General features: G+C 52.4%; 1 protein-coding gene across 1 annotated transcript; it reads right to left on the bottom strand.

Annotated features, from left to right (window-relative positions):
- Positions 1 to 3,122: 3,122 nt before the first annotated feature.
- On the bottom strand, positions 3,123 to 8,917 carry LOC122153848 (cytochrome c oxidase subunit 6B1-like). The gene is made up of 4 exons (XM_042797230.1): positions 8,822 to 8,917; positions 6,893 to 7,000; positions 6,670 to 6,770; positions 3,123 to 3,339 (listed from the first exon to the last, which is right to left on the bottom strand). The coding sequence occupies exons 2-4, from the start codon at positions 6,996 to 6,998 to the stop codon at positions 3,286 to 3,288; spliced, it is 261 nt and encodes an 86-aa protein (XP_042653164.1). The 5' UTR covers positions 6,999 to 7,000; positions 8,822 to 8,917; the 3' UTR covers positions 3,123 to 3,285.
- Positions 8,918 to 19,395: the final 10,478 nt, after the last annotated feature.

The following is a 19,395-nucleotide window of genomic DNA, read 5'->3' as shown; positions in this document are numbered from 1 at the left end:
TGGATGGATGGATGGATGGATGGATGGATGGATGGATGGATGGATGGATGGATGGATGGATGGATGGATGGATGGATGGATGGATGGATGGATGGATGGATGGATGGATGGATGGATGGATGGATGGATGGATGGATGGGTGGGTGGATGGATGGGCGGGTGGATGGATGGATGGATGGATGGATGGATGGATGGATGGATGGATGGATGGATGGATGGACGGACGGATGGATGGATGAGGTTGGATGAGTGAGTGAAGGTCAGAAGGTCAGCTGGAGGACACGGACAAGCAGCCTCTGGCTAGAAGGAACATGGTGGAGGCCCGGTGGGGCGGCTGACCGTGTCCCCTCCCTGTCCCCCCCCCAGGTGGACGGCACCCCGGTGGCGCTGCCCTTCTGCCCGCAGGGCGGGGCCGCTTGCGCTTCAGCCCGAGGTGCCACCACCCTCCTCATCCTCGCCGCCTTCGGCCTCCGGGTGACGGCCGGCCCCGGGGCCGCCCTGGCCGTCACCGTGGCCCCACGTCACCGCAATGGCACCTGCGGCCTCTGCGGCGACTTTGACGGTCACCCGGCCAATGACCACCTCCACCGGGCCACTGCCGGGCTCACGTGTCACCGGCCCTGCCCCGGGCCTGCGTGTCCCCCCTGCCACCAGCCCCCCAAGAGGACCTTCGTCCACGCCAAGCTCTGCGGTCTCCTCCGCCACCCTCAAGGACCTTTTGGGGAGTGTCACGCTGTGGTCCAACCCGGGATCTTCTTTGACATTTGCCTCCGGGAGCTCTGTGAGGCCCGTGGGGATGACGAGGTCCTCCACGAGGTCCTCCACCAGGTTCTGGGCGCCTACGAGGCCACCTGCCACCAGGCCGGGGCTCGGGTGGGACCTTGGAGCCCCCCCGACGGATGCCGTGAGTTGGGGGCCACGGGGCCATGGGTTTTCTGGGCGTGGGCGGGTTCCTCGGTGGCCACCCGTGATGTCCCCTCTGCCTCTGTGGCCCTACCCGTCGCTCTTGACCTCCACGCAATCTTCTCCAGCTCTGTCCACCCACGACATTGTCCCTCCACAGTGTCCCCGTTGGGTGGCCACACCCCCTAGGGTGGCCATCCGTGCCGTCTTCCACCCATGACATCTTTCCGTCTCTCTCCGCGGTGTCCCCTCTCCAGCTGTTCATCTGTGGTGGCCTCCACCTCTCGTCACATGTCCATCTCTGGTGTCCCCTCTATTTCTCTTCACCCATGACATCCTTGTGTGTCCCCCCATGACGTTCTCGTGACCTCTACGTGTCCATGACATCCTCACATGTCCCTCCATGACATTCTCCACCTCCCTGCCCACCCATGACCTCATCATGTGTCCCTGATGTCTTCTGTCTGTCCCTCCATGACGTTCTCCACCTCCTTGTCCACCCGTGACCTCGTCACGTGTCCCTGATGTCTTCTGTCTGTCCCTCCATGACATTCTCCACCTCCTTGTCCACCCGTGACCTCATCACGTGTCCATCTCTGGTGTCCCCTCTATTTCTCTTCACCCATGACATCCTCGCATGTCCCTCCGTGACGTTCTCCACCTCCCTGTCCACCCGTGACCTCCCTACCCATCCCCTCCATGCTGTCCCCCGCGGTCGCCGTGGCCCCACCCAAGCCCCGTGTCACCCACAGCCCCGTGGTGCCCCGAGGACTCTCGCTGCCGCCCCGGTGACACGTGCGGCTCCCACCGGACGCTGCGGCCCCGGGACCTGCCCACAGGTGAGGGGCCACCACGGAGGGGGGACACGAAGGGACCTCCAGGTGAGGGGCCACCGTGGGGGGTGGAGAAACCAGGAATGGAGGAGGAGTGGAAGGATGAGGAGATGGAGAAACCACTGAAGGCCAGAGGGATGGTTGGGTGGATGGAAAAACCACTGAAGGTTGACGGTTGGATGGCTGGATCCACAGAAGAAGGGTGGACAATTGGGTGGACAAATCCAGATCTTCAATGGTTTCTCCATCCATCTGGTCACGGAGATGTGGATGGAGAAAGGTCTGGAGATGGATGGATGGATGGATGGATGGATGGATGGATGGATGGATGGATGGATGGATGGATGGATGGATGGATGGATGGATGGATGGACGGACCATCAAGGAAGTTCTTCAACATTTTCTCCATGCATTGAAGACGTGTCAATGGATGGATGGAGACACCAAAGAACTTCTCTGGTGGCTTCCCCATCCACCTGTCCCTGGAGATATGGATGGAGAAACCACTGAAGGTGGAGGGTTGGGTGGATTAGATGGATGGAGACACTGTTGAAGGTCGACAGTTGGGTGGTTGGATCCCCAGAAGGATGGATGATTAGGTGGACAAATCCAGGAGATCTTCAAGGGTTTCTCCATCCATGTGGTCATGGAGATGTGGATGGAGAAAGGTCTGGGGATGGATGGATGGATGGATGGATGGATGGATGGATGGATGGATGGATGGATGGATGGATGGATGGATGGATGGATGGATGGATGGATGGAGAAACCATCAAGGAAGTTCTTCAACGCTTTCTCCATCCATCCAAGAAGCGTCAATGGATGGATGGAGAAACCAAAGAACTTCTCTGGTGGCCTCCTCACCCACCCGTCCCTGGAGATATGGATGGAGCCACCATCAAAGGGGGTGGAGATGGGGGGCGTGGGGGTCCCAGCAGAAGCCCCCTAACCCCGTTTCCCCCCCTTCAGGGGAGCTGCTGGGAGCACTGCCGCTGCAAGGTCTCGCCCCGGCTTTGGGGACCCCCGGGGGCATCATGGGGCAGCTCCTGGGGTGGCCCCTCGGCCTCCGACCCCTCGGGGTTGTCCCCGTGGTCCCATAGTTCCCCAGAGGTCACCCGGAGTTGGAGGGGGGAGGGGGGGGGGTGGGGGGATTGTCCCCCCTTACCCCCCCCCCCCCCCCCCCCAGTTTGTCCCCACCCCCAAGTTTTTCGTGAATAAACATTTTTTCGTTCCGGGCTCAGGGGGGGTGGAGCTCTGGTTTGTCCCCAAAATCAATGCGGGGGACACCCCCACACCCTTTGGGGACGTCCCCACCCACCTTGGGGACACCCCCACACCCTTGGGGACATCCCGCCCCGCCCCTCCCAGTACAAACCACACCCAGGACCAGTTCAACCCTTTATTGGCTGTGTGCCCCGCCCTACCCCCCACCCCCCCCCAAGGTGACACCCGTGTCCCCTCCCCACCTCGCCAGGGTGGGGGGGGTGGCATTGTCACCCCACGGGGACACGGATGTCCCCTCCCCACCCCAGGGGGGGGTGGGTGAAGCTCAGATCTTGCCGGGGAAGGTCCCCTCCTCGCGGTACTCGTCCCACGTTGTCACCTGGGGGGGGGAGGAGGGGGGGCAGGGTGACAGCAGGGGTGACGTCACGGGACACACACACACACACACACACCCTGTGGGGACACCATGGGGGAGCCAAGAGGGACCCAAGGACAATGGGGACACGGTGGGGACCCTGAGGAGGACCTGGGGACACCCTGGGGACATGGGGGGGGGGACGGACACCGAGAGTCATGGGTGACACCCTGGGGACATGGTGGGGACACCGAGGGTCATGGGGACACCGGTGAGGACACGGTGGGGATCCTCAGGGCCGTGGGGACACCGTGGGGGGACCCGAGAGGGAGTCAAGGACAATGGGGACACCGTGGGGACAAGGTGGGGACCCTGAAGAAGACCTGAGGACCATGGGGACACCCTGGGGACATGGTGGGGACACTGTGGGGACCCTCAGGGCCATGGGGACGTCGTGGGGACACCCTGGGGACATGGTAGGGACACTGAGGCCATGGGGACACCATGGGGACACTGTGGGGACCCTGAAGAAGACCTGAGGACCATGGGGACACCTTGGGGACATGGTGGGGACACTGGGGACCCTCAGGGCCATGGGGACACCCTGGGGACATGGTGGGGACACCAAGGGCCATGGGGACACCGTGGGGATACCGTGGGGACATGGTGGGGACAGCATGGGGATCCTCGGGGCCATGTGGACACCATGGGGGACCCAAGGACAATGGGGACACTGTGGGGACAAGGTGGGGACTCTTGAGGAAGACCTGAGGACACCCTGGGGACATGGGGGGGACACCGAGGACCACGGGCACATCCTGGGGACATGGTGGGGACACCCTGGGGATCCTCAGGGCCATGGGGACATCGTGGGGGACCCAAGGACAATGGGGACGTGGTGGGGACATGGCGGAGACCCTGATGAGGACCTGAGGACACCCTGGGCACATGGGGGGGACACTGAGAGTCATGGGTGAAACCCTGTGGACATGGTGGGGACACCATTGGGACACCGAGGGTCATGGGGACACGCTGGGGACACCGGTGAGGACACGGTGGGGATCCTCAGGGCCGTGGGGACACCGTGGGGGGACCCGAGAGGGAGTCAAGGACAATGGGGACACCGTGGGGACAAGGTGGGGACCCTGAAGAAGACTTGAGGACCATGGGGACACCCTGGGGACATGGTGGGGACACTGTGGGGACCCTCAGGGCCATGGGGACATCGTGGGGACACCCTGGGGACATGGTAGGGACACTGAGGCCATGGGGACACCATGGGGACCCTGAAGAAGACCTGAGGACCATGGGGACACCTTGGGGACACGGTAGGGACACTGGGGACCCTCAGGGCCATGGGGACACTGTGGGGGACCTGATAGGGACCCCAAGACAATGGGGACATTGTGGGGACCCTGAGGAGGACCTGAGGACACCCTGGGGACACCGAGGGCTAAGGGGACACCGTGGGGATACTGTGGGGACATGGTGGGGACAGCATGGGGATCCTCGGGGCCATGGGGACACCATGGGGGACCCAAAGACAATGGGGACACTGTGGGGACAAGGTGGGGACTCTGAGGAGGACCTGAGGACACCCTGGGGACATGGGGGGGACACCGAGGACCACGGGCACATCCTGGGGACATGGTGGGGACACCCTGAGGATCCTCAGGGCCATGGGGACATCGTGGGGGACCCAAGGAGAATGGGGACGTGGTGGGGACATGATGGGGACATGGCAGGGACCCTGAGGAGGACCTGAGGACCATGGGGACACCCTGGGGACACTGTGGGGATCCTCAGGGCCATGGGGACACCGGGGGGGACACAATAGGGACCCAAGGACAATGGGGACACTGTGGGGACACGATGGGGACCCTGAGGAGGACCTGAGGACACCCTGAGGACATGGGGGGGGACACTGTGGGGACCCTCAGGGCCATGGGGACATTGTGGGGACATGGTGGGGAGCCTGAGGACCATGGGGACACCATGGGGACACTGTGTGGACATGGTAGGGACACCAAAGTCCATGGGGACACTGTGGGTACACCATGGGGACACTGTGGGGATCCTCAGGGCCATGGGGACATGCTGGGGGACCCAAGGACAATGGGGACACCGTGGGGACATCGTGGGGGACCCAAGAGGGACCCAAGGACAATGGGGACACTGTGGGGACACAGTGGGGACCCTGAGGACACCCTGGGGACATGGTGGGGACACCGTGGAGGACCCTGGGGGACGTCATGGGGGACCCCAAGTGGTGTGGGGACACTGAGGGGACACTGTGGGGACTCTGAGTGGACCCCGAGGGGTTTGGGGACATCCGGGGGGACACCATGAGGACCCCAAGGGGCGTGGCGACACTGTGGGGACACCAAAGGGACTTCAAGGGGACCGTGGGGGCTGTGGGGACACGCTGGAGACACCAAGGGTCATGGGGACACTCTGGGGGACCCCGTGGGGACACTGAGGGGACCCCCAGGGCCGTGGGGACTTTGAGGGGATCCTGGGGGCAGTGGGGACACTGTGGGGGGACACGGGGACCCCACGGGGACACTGAGGGGACCCCAAGGGGTGTGGGGACACTGTGGGGACACTGTGGGGACCCTGTGGGGCTACTGAGGGGCCTGGGGACACTGTGGGGGGACACGGGGACACCACGGGGACACTGAGGGGACTAAGAGCTGACACTGAGGGCTGTGGAGACACTGTGGGGACACCATGGGGACTTTGAGGGGATCCTGGGGACCGTGGGGACCCCAAGGGCTGTGGGGACACTGTGGGGGGGACAGGGGGACCCCATGGGGACACTGAGGGGACCCCAAGGGGCGTGGGGACACCGTGGGGACCCTGAGGGGTGTGGGGACGCCTTGGGGACACCATGGGGCTACTGAGGGGTGTGGGGACACTCTGGGGACTTTGAGGGGACCCTGAGGGCCGTGGGGACCCCGGGAGGGACCCTGAGGGCCGTGGGGGGACATGGGGACACCACGGGGACACTGAGGGGACTAAGAGCTGACACTGAGGGCTGTGGGGACACTGTGGGGACTTTGAGGGGATCCTGGGGTCCGTGGAGACACTGTGGAGGGGACGGGGGGACCTCACGGGGACACTGAGGGGTGTGGGGACACCGTGGGGGGGCTACTGAGGGGTGCAGGGACCCCATGGGGACACTGAGGGGACAGCCTGGGAACTTCGAGGGGGATCCTGGGGGCTGTGGGGACCCTGGGGGGACCCTGAGGGGCTACTGAGGGGTGCGGGGACCCTGTGGGGACATCGTGGGGTCCCTGTGGGGTGTGGGGACCCCGTGGGGACATCTTGGGGACCCCATGGGGTGCCACTCACCCAGGCGGTGGGACAGAGCGACTTGTAGACGCGCTGGTACCACTGGCAGGGAGCGACATCCGCCCCTTTGGCCGCCATCGCCTTCTCGCAGCGGTGGAAATCTGGGGGGACATGTTGGGGGGGGACCCTGAGGGACAAAAAGGGCCGAAGAAAAAAAAAAAAAAAAAAAAAAAAAAAATGGGAGAAAAAGGGACAAAAAAAAAGGGAGGAAAAGGGACCGTACCCAGGTAGTTTTGCCAACAGTTCCTGGTCTGGTTCTGGTTGGGGAAGCGGCTGTCGAACGGCGCCGTCTTGTAGCGCTCCAGCTTGGCCTTGATGTCCTCTGCCATGGCTGGGGAGGCCGGGTAATTAAAAGGGGGTTAATTAAGCAGGGATAATTAATTACACACACACACACACACAGCCCCCCCAGGTCCCCTTCCCGTTGCGAAAAGGGAGGGGGGGTAATGGGGGAAGAGTGTGCTGGGGAAAGGGGAAGCCCTGTAGGGGGGTAATTAGCAGGGGTAATAAACCCCCTCAGGACTAATTAACATCCCCTGGAATTAATTAACACCCCTTAGGCTTAATTAATTAGCCCCAGAAATAATCAATCACCCCCAGCTACCTTTCTCATAATGAAAAGAGGGAAGGTAACAGGGGGAGAGTGTGTTGGGGAGGGAGGAATGCTGGCAGAGGGTAATTAGCAGGGGTAAATAACTCCCCCCTGGAGTAATTAACACCTCCTGGGATTAATTAACACCCCTGGGATTAATTAATTAGTCCCAGAATTAATCAATCACCCCCAGCTCCCTTTTTCATAATGAAAAGAGGGAAGGTAAGAGGGGGAGAGTGTGTTGGGGAGAGGGGAACCCCAATAGGGGGTAATTAGAAGGGGTAATTAACTCCCCCTGGACTAATTAACACCTCCTGGGATTAATTAACAACCCCTGGCACTAATTAATAAGCCCCAGAAATAATTAATCATTCCCAGCTCCCATTCTCATAAGGAAAAGGGTGAAAGTAATGGGGGGCAAGAGAGTGTTGGGGAGGGGGAGAACCCCAGCAGGGGGTAATAACCCCCCTGGACTAATTAACACCCCCTAGGACTAATTAACACACCCCAGGCATAATTAATCCCCCCCCAGCTCCCCTTCACATCATGAAAAAGAGGGTGGTAATGGGGGGAGAGAGTGTTGGGGAGGGGGGAACACTGGCAGGGGTTAATTATCAGGGGTAATTAACTCCCCCTGGACTAACACCTCTTGGGATTAATTAATAAATCACAGAAATAATTGATCACCCCCAGTTCCCATTTTCATAATGAAGAGGGAAGGTAACAGGGGGCAGGAGAGCATTGGGGAGGGGGGAAACCCTGGCAGAGGGTAATTAGCAGGGGTAAGTAACCCCCCTGGAATAATTAACATCCCCTGGGATTAATTAACATCCCCTAGCATTAATTAATAAGTCCCAGAATTAATTAATCACCCCCAGATCCCCTTCCCATTGTGAAAAGAGAGATGGTAACAGGGGGAAGGAGAGTGGGGGAGGCCCCTGCATGGGTAATTAGCAAGGTTAATAAACCCTCCCGACCAATTAACACCCCTCAGGACTAATTAACACCCCCAAAAAACAATTAATAAGTACAAGAAATAATTAATCACTCCCAGCTTCCCTTCCTGTCATGAAAACGGGACGGTAACGGGGGGCGAGAGTGTCGTGGAGGGGGGAACCCCAGCAAGGGGTTATTAACAGGGGTAATTAGCCCCCCTCAGACTAATTAACACCCCCTGGGACTAATTAAGAATACCCCACAGAATAATTAAACCCCCCTGGGATTAACTAACCGCCCCAGGGAATGCGAAGGGGATGGTAATGGGGGAGGGGTGGGGAGGCAGTCATGCTGGCGCGGGGTAATTAACGAGGTTAATTAATCTCCCCAGACTAATTAACACCCCCCTCGGGGCTAATTAATAACCCCCTGAGACTAATTAAGCCCCCGGGACTAATTAAGCTCCGCCCCCCGGGACTGAAAAGGAGGAAGGTGATATGGGGGTGTGTGTGGGGGGGTAATTAATGGGGTTAATTAACCGCCCCAGTAATGAGGGGGGAGCGGGAGGTTCCCAGTAACGCCCCCAGAGCTGTCCCAGTGCCCCCAGTTCCCCCCCCGCCTCACCGGGCGCCACCGACTCCGCTCAAAGTGACCCTCCCGTCGGAACCAACGAGACGCGACGGAAGCGCAGCGCGCCGCCGGACGTGACGCAACGCGCCCAGAGGAATCCAATGGGAGGAGCAGTGGAGACGCAAGGGGTAGAGCGGCCGAGGCGGAGGGAGGGGCCGGTGAGGGGGAGGACTGCGGCGGCCATAGAGATAAGGTGGGAGGACTGAGGGTCGCCGGCGGCCGAAGGACCCCGGAACTCCCTCAAAACACTCCGAAACCGCCCCAAAACGCCCCTAGGACCCCAAACTTGACATTAACAATCTCGTGTGTCCCCCCCCTCCCCCCAATACCCTGTTCTTGTGCTAAAATATCCCCCAGGACCCCCAAATCCTCCCTGGACCCCCAAAATAGTCCAAAATGGTACCAAACACCCCACTCCACCCCCCCCCCAAATCGTCCAAAACGGTACCCGAAACCCCCAAATAATCCCTCTAGACCCCTAGAATGTCCCCAGATATCCCCCAAGACCCCCCAAATGCCCCTCGGGACCCCCCCAGATGTCCCATTCCTGTCCTCAAATCCCTCCAGGACCCCCCAAAAGTCCCATATTTGTTGCTAAATCCCGCAAGAATGTCCCCAAATCCCCCTCCAGAACCCTCCAAAATGTCTCATCATTGTCTCTAGAACCCCCCAGGACACCCCCAAAGTCCCGTATTTGTCCCTAAATCCCCCAGGACCCTCATAGTGTCCCCAAATCCCCCCCCCCAAGACCTCCCAAAATGTCCCGTTTCTGTCCCCAAATCCCCCCAGGATCCACAAACACCCCCTAGAACCCCCCAAAAGTCTAATCTCTGTCCCTAAATCCCCCCCCCCAAATGTCCTCAAATCCCCCCAGGCCCCCCCAAATGTCCCATCTGTCTCCAAATTCCCTCAGGACCCCCAATATGTCCCCATATCCCCCTCCAGGACCACCCAAAATGTCCTATTTCTGTCCTCAAATCCCCCCAGGACCCGTAGACACCCATCAGGACCCCCCAAAAGTCCCATATTTGTCCCTAAATCCCCCCCAGCAACCCCAAAATGTCCCCAAATCCCCTCAGGACCCCCAAAATGTCCCATTTCTGTCCCCAAATCCCCCCAGGACTCCCCAAATCCCCATCCCTGTCCTCAGATCCCCCCAGGACCCCCCAAATCCCCATCACCGTCCCCAAACACCCCTCCAGGACCCCCAAAAGCACCATTTCTGCCCCCAAATCCCCCCGAAGCACCCCTTAAAATGCCTCAGCCCAGTCCCCAAATCCCCCCAGGACCCCCCAAAAAGTCTCACCTCTGTCCCTAAATCCCCCCCCAGGACCCCTGATTTAATTGACTGAAGTCCAATTTCAGAATAGGCGTACAATTTTATTTGGGTTCAATCAATTCAGGGTGAGAAGCAATAAGCAAAGCAGCGCGGGGAGTCTCAGCTCCGCGACACGCACCCCGAGTTCTAACAGCAGGGTCCTTTATGCCCTTGCACCGGCGTCTTGGCCAAACCCCGTTGTCCTGCTCTTCCTCCACTGGATCATTCGAGTTGCTGGGGTACGTGGCCGTCCCCTGTTGAGTCCTTTGAAAGTCCGGAGGTCTCTGCCTCTTGCCTCGCTGTTCTCCTGTTGCATCTTTTGAAAGTGGCGGGGTTTTGTCTTTTCGGCGGTATTTCCCCAGCAGAGGTTGCTGCAGCTCAAGGCGGGGTTTCTAAGAAGCGGTTGCATTGTTCCGAGCAAGAAGCACACTCATCTAATAAAATTATTCTTGCAGAGTCTCGATTTGATTCCGACATTCATCACAATTACTATGCCGGTTGTAATGATCACACATCATTTCAGATCCACACAGGGTACAACAATTACACTTATCACACCATATTCTATTTAGACATGAGTCGTGCCTGTGTTTTCCACAATTCCCCACTTTGTTTATCTCATTGATTCATGTCTTGGTTTCTAATTCGATAACAGCTTTCCGTGCTGCCGTTAAAGTTGGGGTTGTTTCAGTCCCTAATACCATTAATGGTGTCTTATTATTCTTTATTTCCGATTGCATACTTTGCACCACCGATCGTATTAACCAAGTAAAACATGGAATTATACAAGGGATAGTTAACAACCCTCAAAATATCCCCAGGAGTAAAATACCCACGTTAGTAATCCAATCACCATTAAAGAATGACATCCATGATCCTAAATTTCCAGTGTTAAACCCATTCCGCGTTTGCACTGGGACATGGGCTACTTTCTTCATTTCTCTAACCAGTTCATCTACAGCCCTTCCTTCGTCATCTATTTGTATACAACAATTGGTGAGGTTAAATTTCCCACAAACTCCCCCTTCTTGTGCCAACAGGTAGTCCAACGCTGAACGATTTTGGTATATTGCAGTTCCCATTTTTGCATTTTGTTTTGCAAGTAGGCTTAAGGCATCTCTGGTTTGTTCACTACTGTTTCAACTACTGCTTGTAGCCGTATAATCCTGTTTAACATATATATCGGAGTTCAGTAGCCCCAAGATCCATCCTCCGCCCATGTTGCAGGATCATAATAGGCTATTATTCTCTCTGGAGGCCATTCATTCTCTTTCCAATTCCCAATTTGTAAATCTCTCTTGTATCTCCTCAACTTATCAGATTCTGTACACACAGGAACCCCCAATCGTTCTCCCCTACCTATTGGCAACAAGAAGCAGCTACATCTAATTGTACCTACTATACATGACCCAACCCAATTCTTCGGTAAAGCTGCGAAGGCTAATTTTCCACAAATCCAATAGTGTCCCTCCGGTGCAGGCCAACCACTAGGTATATCGTTCCCATTTGTCCAGTTGGCCACTTGTGGATTTATTTCCATTGGGTCCCTCCATTTATCCCAATCCTTCCTCGTTTTATTCCATATATAGCCTCCTTCACAAATTAAATTTCCCACTGGCTCCCCTTTCTTGGCTAGGTGTTAAAAACGGCTTCTCCCTATTATATTAGTTTGTAAAATCCACGTTTGTCTTCTATCCTGACTATTTATCTTCTAGATCCTAGGGTCAGTTTTATTACTCTCTAAGGCTTCCCAAGGCCAATGTTCTCCCTGATTTGTCCCTCCACACACATAACAATTCATTACTTTTAGCGCTTTTGCTATATTTTCAGTTCACAAACAGATTTTTAGCAACTGTGGGAGTTTCATACTGGACTCCTGTTTCCATTTCATGATAAAACGAGTTGAATAACAAACAATGTTGTATGGTTTGCCTTACTTCTTGATGATAAATTATTCGGATTATGGCTCCTGGATTGTAACCAGAGGCCCAAATCTTGATTCCGAAATCTGTTACCTTTTTTGTTACTCTCCAGGACAAGGGATCTATAATTGTCCAATTGACCAGCGTACAGTTATAAAGTCCACAAGTTGAGCTTGCCTTTATCTTTTCCAATTTGGCCTTCAGGTGGGGACAATGATGTTCCTAGCCCCAGTTAGTTGTTGCCCAACACACACCCTCCCATGTATTTCCACACAAGTGGCCTCCGTGGACCCCGGAGGTGAGATAAGAATTTCCACGATTCATACACATGTATTTTTCAGTTTTCCTGTATTGTCTCCTCTGATATATCTCCACAGTCAGCAGAGTAATAGTCCCTATCTACCGCTTGGCAGACATCAAAAATGACCGATACCGGGGAATTAGGACTATAAACCGGATTACTTACTGCCAAAGTTTTCCATCCATCATATTTATATTTCCCTTTCTTCATGTATCCCTCTGTTTTCAATTCTATCCAATAGAGAGTTGGAAGTACTTCAGGATTATAGCACATGACCGTGTTGGCTGAAAGATCCTTGCGGAGTTTATATTTGGTTATATATGCAATCACCCACAATCTGCCCTTTACATTCGTAGTGGCCATGGTATATCAATGTATGGGAGACTCTATCACCTTGCATTGTTACAGCAACACACTCACTGCAATGGTGGGAAGAGGAGTCCACACCTTCCCGCAGGGTTCCAGTCAGGACCCGCACCAAGAGAGGTCCGGTCAGGATCATAATGCCCAGCGGTCACCGCCCCAGGGGTTGCAGCCCTCGGCAGACCTTGTCAGCTGCAGCACCGATTCCCTCCGGGCTTGCCCTCTCTGGCTTTCACCAGGGTGTGCCTTCCTTCTCTTTGTGGGTCATAGGAATTATTTTACTCCATACAGGACTTTCAACACGAACAAGGGCTTGGAAAAAGTGGGGAAAAGCGGGTTCCTTTAGTCAAAAGATAATGTCTGCTCCCTGTACGCCGTTCAATTAGAATTTACCTTGTTACAGGAGTCAATATGAACCTCCCTCAGCCGTCACACCAAGTCCTTTTAAGGGTAGGTTTGGTATTTCCAGGTTCAGTTACAACCCTCCATTCCTTTATAGTTCCCTTCACCCTTGATGCATGTGTCCATCCCTTTTCAGCCGTCCTTATCGCCGTTTCTGTGGTTAAAGGAACAAGAAATGGACCTTCCCATCGGGGGTTAAGGCTGTCTTCTTTCCAGCTTTTTACCAACACTTTATCTCCCAGCTGAATTTTGTGTATTGCAAAATCCAAAGGGGTGCTCTGGGCTAATAATCCTTTAGCCCTCAGCTCCTGCATGTTTTTCTTCAATTCTATGATATAATGTTGAATAGTCATTGCGGAGCCGCGGACGAACGACACGCCGAGACGGGTTCAGTGTGGGTGATAGAGCATCAATCAACGTGTGTTTTTATTGGTCCAGGGTACATATATTTATACAGACAATGATAATTATTATGCCTACTAGTCACTAGCTGATTGGCTTAAGCTCTAAAGGTCGTATTCGCACGGTCCACCTACTTGCAGTTAGCTTACAGCCCAAGCTTCTCATAACACTAAGTTTCTCATGCTACTATTTCTGATTCCTGTTGACTTGTTTTCAATACACGACAGTACCGTAACACAATGTTTCTCAGACCACCGTTACCATAACACTGGGTTTCTCAGACCACTATTCCTAATTCCCCTTAACCTGTTTTTGACACACCACGGTACACAGGGCTGAAGCGTCCTTGACATTCCTCCTGTATCAGCAGCTGCGAGCAGCTGCAGGCAAACCCTAGTGAGGCCCAGCATCAGCAGCTAGAGCAGGCTCTGATCATACAATTGCTCGGTGGGCTCAGGACCCTTGTCTCTGAGCCATTCTCCAACAATTCCCCCTTTTTCTTTTTGTATGAGCAGAGCCTGCGCTAACGTTCATTCAAAGATTTTCTTAATACATGACAAGGCACAACTTAGGCATGCAGGCTTACAATCTACTGGCTAAAGGCACAGGACCCTTGTCTCTGAGCCATTCTCCAACAAGTCATATCTTCCAATTTAGGATGATCTATTGGCAACCCTTGGGCATAAGGCATTCCATACAACATTTCAAAAGGTGAAATTCCAGTTCCTGAATTTGGCATAGTTCTGATGTTTAACAAGGCCAGGGGAAGACACTTTATCCCTGACATTTTTGTCTCAATCATAAGTTTGGATAACTGATGTTTTAGAGTCTGATTTACCCTTTCCACTCTTCCAGAACTTTGGGGATGCCAGGGAGTGTGATAGTCCCATTGGATTCCCAAAGCTGATATAACATTTTTAAGAATCTTAGATGTAAAATGAGATCCTTGATCTGAGTTGATTACTTTAATCATCCTGTATCGGGGAATGATTTTCTCAAGTAATTGCTTTGCTACTGTCTGAGCCGTGGCTCTTGTAGCAGCGAATGCCTCAACCCAGTGTGTTAGCTGATCAATGACCACCAAAAGATACTTATAACGTCCCACCTTTGATAATTCAGTAAAATCCACCTGTATCCTTTCAAAGGGTCGGTGAGCCAGAGGACTCCCTCCTTTTGGTGTCTGTCTTATTTGGTTTTTATTAATTTTCTGACAAATTAAACAATCCTGCACCTCTCGTTTTGCAATTTCAAAAATTCCTATACACCCGTAAAATTTTAGGAACTGATCCACAAGAGCTCTAGCTCCCCAATGCATCTGTTGATGTAACCTTTGCAATATCCTTCTGGCATACCCTTTTGGTAACATTTCCCTTCCATCTGGCAAAATCCATTTATCGTCTTTCTGTTTAGCTCCTCATTTTTCATATTCCAATATTTCACGTTCGGAATAAGCCTTTTGTTCATTCGTTTGTTCCTCTTTCAGTCCTGGTTGCTGACTGGTTGTCAAGGTTAAGAGAGCCGCTCGCTTGGCTTCTTCATCTGCTAAATTATTTCCGCTAATTCTAAATTGCAACCCTTTTTGGTGTCCTCTGACATGAGTTATAGCTATCGCCTTGGGTTCTCATATAGCCTGCAATATTTGTTTTATTAGTTCTTCATGGACTAATCCCTTTCCCTGGGTATTTATTAAACCCCTTTCCTCCCATATTTTTCCAAAGGTGTGGACTATTCCAAAAGCATATTTTGAATCCGTAAAAATTGTTCCTTTCTGATTTTGCAATCTTTTCAATGCCCCCAAAGGGCGTATAATTCAAATGCCTGCTCTGACCAACTGGCACTCAGTGGCCCAGATTCTACTACTTCAAAATTGTTCCCGTCTATGATGGCATACCCTGATTTTCTCTTCCCTTCAATCACTCGCGAAGATCCATCTATAAATAATCTTTCCCTTTCCTCCAACTCTTCTTCCTCTAGATCAGGTCTAATTTTTGTTTGCAACTCTACTAAATCTAGACAGTTATGCTTGAGTACCGCGGCCTCCTCCCATCCCCCAAACAAAAACTGTGCTGGGTTCTGTGCCACAGTCATCCTTAAATCCAAATCGGAGGAGTGAATTGAAATAGCATTGTATTTTAATAATCTACTGTCGGTAAGCCATTTATCTGCTTTCTGTTGGAGGATCCCTCTAATGTCATGAGGGGCATATACTACTAAAGATCCCCCGAATGTAACCTTCCTCGCTTCTTCGACTAACAAGGCCACAGCCACCACTGCTTGCAAACACGTTGGCCATCCTCTGCTTACCGGATCTAATAGTTTTGAAAAATACCCCACGGGCTTTTTACTTCCAGCCCGATCCTGAGTAAGCACTCCATAGGCAGTATAATTACTGGTTATTTACAAAGAGTTGGAACGGTTTATTTAGGTTGGGAGACTCAATACAGGAGCCGTTACCAGGGTATCCTTAAGACTTTGGAATTTTTCATCATCCTGTGACGACCATTTTATCACGTTCGAAGTAAGTTTTTCATATAAACACTTTACCTTCTCACTGAACCCCTCCATCCATTGTCTGCAATATCCCAGCAGTCCCAGTAATTGTCAAATTTCTCTTTTTGTTTTTGGAGCCGTCAAGGCAACTATCCCTGCTATCCTGTCTGGGTCTAATTTCTTCTTCCCTTTAGTGATCCAATGCCCTAAGTATTTTACCTCTGGTTCAGTAAATTGCAATTTACTCCGTGACACTTTCAGTCCCCTTTCTCCAAGAAAATTCAAAAAATCTATAGTGTTCTCCCAAACCTCCTTTTCCGATTTCCCCGCTATTAACAAATCATCTACATATTGTGGGAGTTTTACTTCACCTTTAGTTTCGAAGGACGTGAGTAATTTTTCTAGTGCCTGTCCAAACAAATTTGGAGATTCAGTAAAGCCTTGAGGTAGTACTGTCCACCTCAGCTGTTGTCTTCTGCCTGTGACCGGATCTTCCCACTCAAAGGCAAAATAATCCCTACTGGCTTCTGATAGTGGGCAAGCCCAAAAAGCATCCTTCAAATCTATTACACTGTACCAGATATGTTCAGGGGATAGTTGATTCAATAAAGTGTGTGGATTTGCCACTACCAGGAACCTAGTGATGGTCCTCTGGTTGACGGCTCTCAAATCCTGGACCGGCCGATAACTACCATCTGGTTTCTTAACTGGAAGGACGGGGGTATTATGTGGGGACATGCAAGGCTCCAAAGTCCCTTTTTGAATTAAATCATCAATTATTGGTTTTAATCCTTTTCTTCCTCCTAACGAGGTTGGATATTGCCTAATTCTTATTGGTTCTCTTGGGTTTATGATTCCCACTCCTAGCGGTTCAATATCCAATTTTCCTATTTCTCCTTTATTATACCAAACCTTCTGGGTTATCCGTTTTTCATCCTCTTCAGTTAAGTGATACAACTTTACAGAGATATTGTGTCTCTCTACCTCTAACCCTATACCCAATTTAATAATTAAATCTTGTCCTAAGAGATTCTTCAACTTCTTCTTCAACTAATAAAAAGTCTCTTTTTATTAGTTGAATAAAAGTCTCTTTTTATTAGTTGAATAAAATATTCTTCTACTTCTTCAACTAATAAAAAGTCTCCTACACATATTCAAGTTTTTGATTCAATTTCTACATTCTTAATAATGGGGACTCTAAAAGGTTTCCCGTTAGCACCCACCACCAGGGTTGTATCCCTGCTGATTTGACAACCTCTAGGAATATGCTGGACCGTCAATTTTTCAGCCCCTGTATCTACTAAAAATGCCACTTCCCCTCCTTAGGGACCTATTTTTAAATTTATCCAGGGCTCCGTTATTGTTCTGGTCCCCAAAATATGTAGCCCCTGACACCCCTATTCTTCATTCTTAAAACATCTCTTCATCTTTCATTCGCTTCCAACAATGCCTTTGGATATGTCCCTTCCGCCTACAATAATAACATTCAGGTATTCCCCGAGGAGAACCCCTATTCCTCTCCCTCGGGATCATTGACTGCCCTCTTTTACCTTCCGATCTGGGAGTTTTTTGAGATCGTTCTCTGTTGTTCCTTTTGCAGAATTTCCCGGACCGCCGCTACAAATAGTTTTGCTTTCTCTTTCTGCTTCTCCTCATCTCTCCGCACATACACTTTCTGAGCTTCCCTCAACAATTCCTGCAGTCCTCGATCTTGCCAATCATCCAACTTCTCCAGTTTCTTTCTTATATCTCCCCAGGATCTGGCTACAAATTGGGGTTTTAATAACGCTTCTCCGACCGGAGAGGCTGGGTCCACCCCAGAATACATCTGTAAATTTTTTTGCAACCTCTCTAGCCAGTCCGCAGGAGACTCGTCCCTCCCCTGATATTCGCTAAAAGCCTTGTTAATATTTTGCCTATCACGGGCATTTTGGTTATTCCAGTTTGGGTTCTGGTTAGGCCATTTTTGTTCTCCAGGAGGGCCCTGTTGGTGCCTTCTCTCCCACATCCACATTCCCGCTTGTCTAATCATAGATCTTTCTTCGGCCGTAAATAATATTCCTAAGATAGACTGCATTTCCTCCTGGGTGTAGGTATGAGGACCTAGGAACTGATCTAATCGTTCAGAGGCTCCCAAAGGATCGTCTAGTAAATGACCCATTTCCTTTTTAAAGAGTCTCACATCACCTGTATTTAAAGGTACTGTTACAAATCCAATTCCTCCTATGTCCCCTCCCATCGGTACCTCTTGAAGCGGGGCTAGGGTCACTGCTTCTTCTTTTTCATGAATTTTATCCCTCTCTCTCTGTACTGTTTTGCTCCTGGTGTGACTAGAAGGAGGAGAGGGTGGGGGAGCCAACGGAGAGGGGTCAGGAGGCAGTTGGGGATTTATTCTCTCCTGACGGCCTTCCGCGTTCTGCCTTATATAAGGTGGGGGTAAATTATCTAATGGCTCCCATGATAACGCGTTTGGTTTAGTTTCTATTTCTTCTGTTTCCTTTTCTTTCTTTTCTTTCAAAGGAAATAACGAAAGCGATCTTCCAGTTTCTGAGCCTTTCCACAGTGCAGCATATTCACTCTCTTCCTGACTAAAGGGTTCTTTACTATTCACATATAGATTCAATGCCTGACAGATCCAATCATCAAAAGATCCAAATATCGGCCAATATAGGTGACCGGGCCGAATTTCCTCTTTTGTCCATACTTCCATACAGTAATGGACCATCTTTTCCTTAGTTTTCCCGTTCTGAGATGGCCAGGAACCCCAGTGCTTAAGCATTGTCCCAAGGGGACTGTCTGGGGGGATATCTGGCAATTCTTTTTCCTCCTTTCTTCCCTTTTCAGATTTTGACCCCTTTTCAGATTTTGACTTATTTTGGCCCATTCTTAGGAATTTTGTGGCAACTCCTATCGCCCTTGTAGGGGGTTGGATCCAGGGAGTTGAATCCCTCACCCACCCACGTATCCCTTGGGAATTCTGTGGCAATTCCTCTTGTCCTTGGTTACCGGTAAGAGTGTCTTGCGGGGGGGTTGAACCCTTCACCCACCCACGTACCCCTAGGACCCACGCTCCCACCCACGAGTCCTATAGGATCCGCTTCGGTCCTTCACCGGCCGAATCCCCTGCGGGAGTTTGGAACCGTGGTTAGCAGACCTCCGCACCCGCTTCGGAACTCAAATCCTGGCTCCGAAACTATTTTTGTTTCCAGGGTGAGGTTCCGTCTCAATCACACTCTCACGCCCAAGCAACCGAATCCCACCCAACCGAACGGCAGCCCTTATACTCACGACTCCATCGTCTTCGCTCCGATCTTCGTGCACCGGAATGACGGGTAATTTACACTGCGGTCTTTCCCTTGGAGCTCCGATT

This window comes from Tyto alba, unplaced genomic scaffold (genome assembly GCF_018691265.1).
Source record: "Tyto alba isolate M040663 unplaced genomic scaffold, T.alba_DEE_v4.0 Super-Scaffold_24, whole genome shotgun sequence".
Classification (NCBI taxonomy): Eukaryota; Metazoa; Chordata; class Aves; order Strigiformes; family Tytonidae; genus Tyto; species Tyto alba.
Note: the sequence above shows the minus strand (reverse complement) of the source record. Positions and strands in the feature narration are given on the sequence as shown.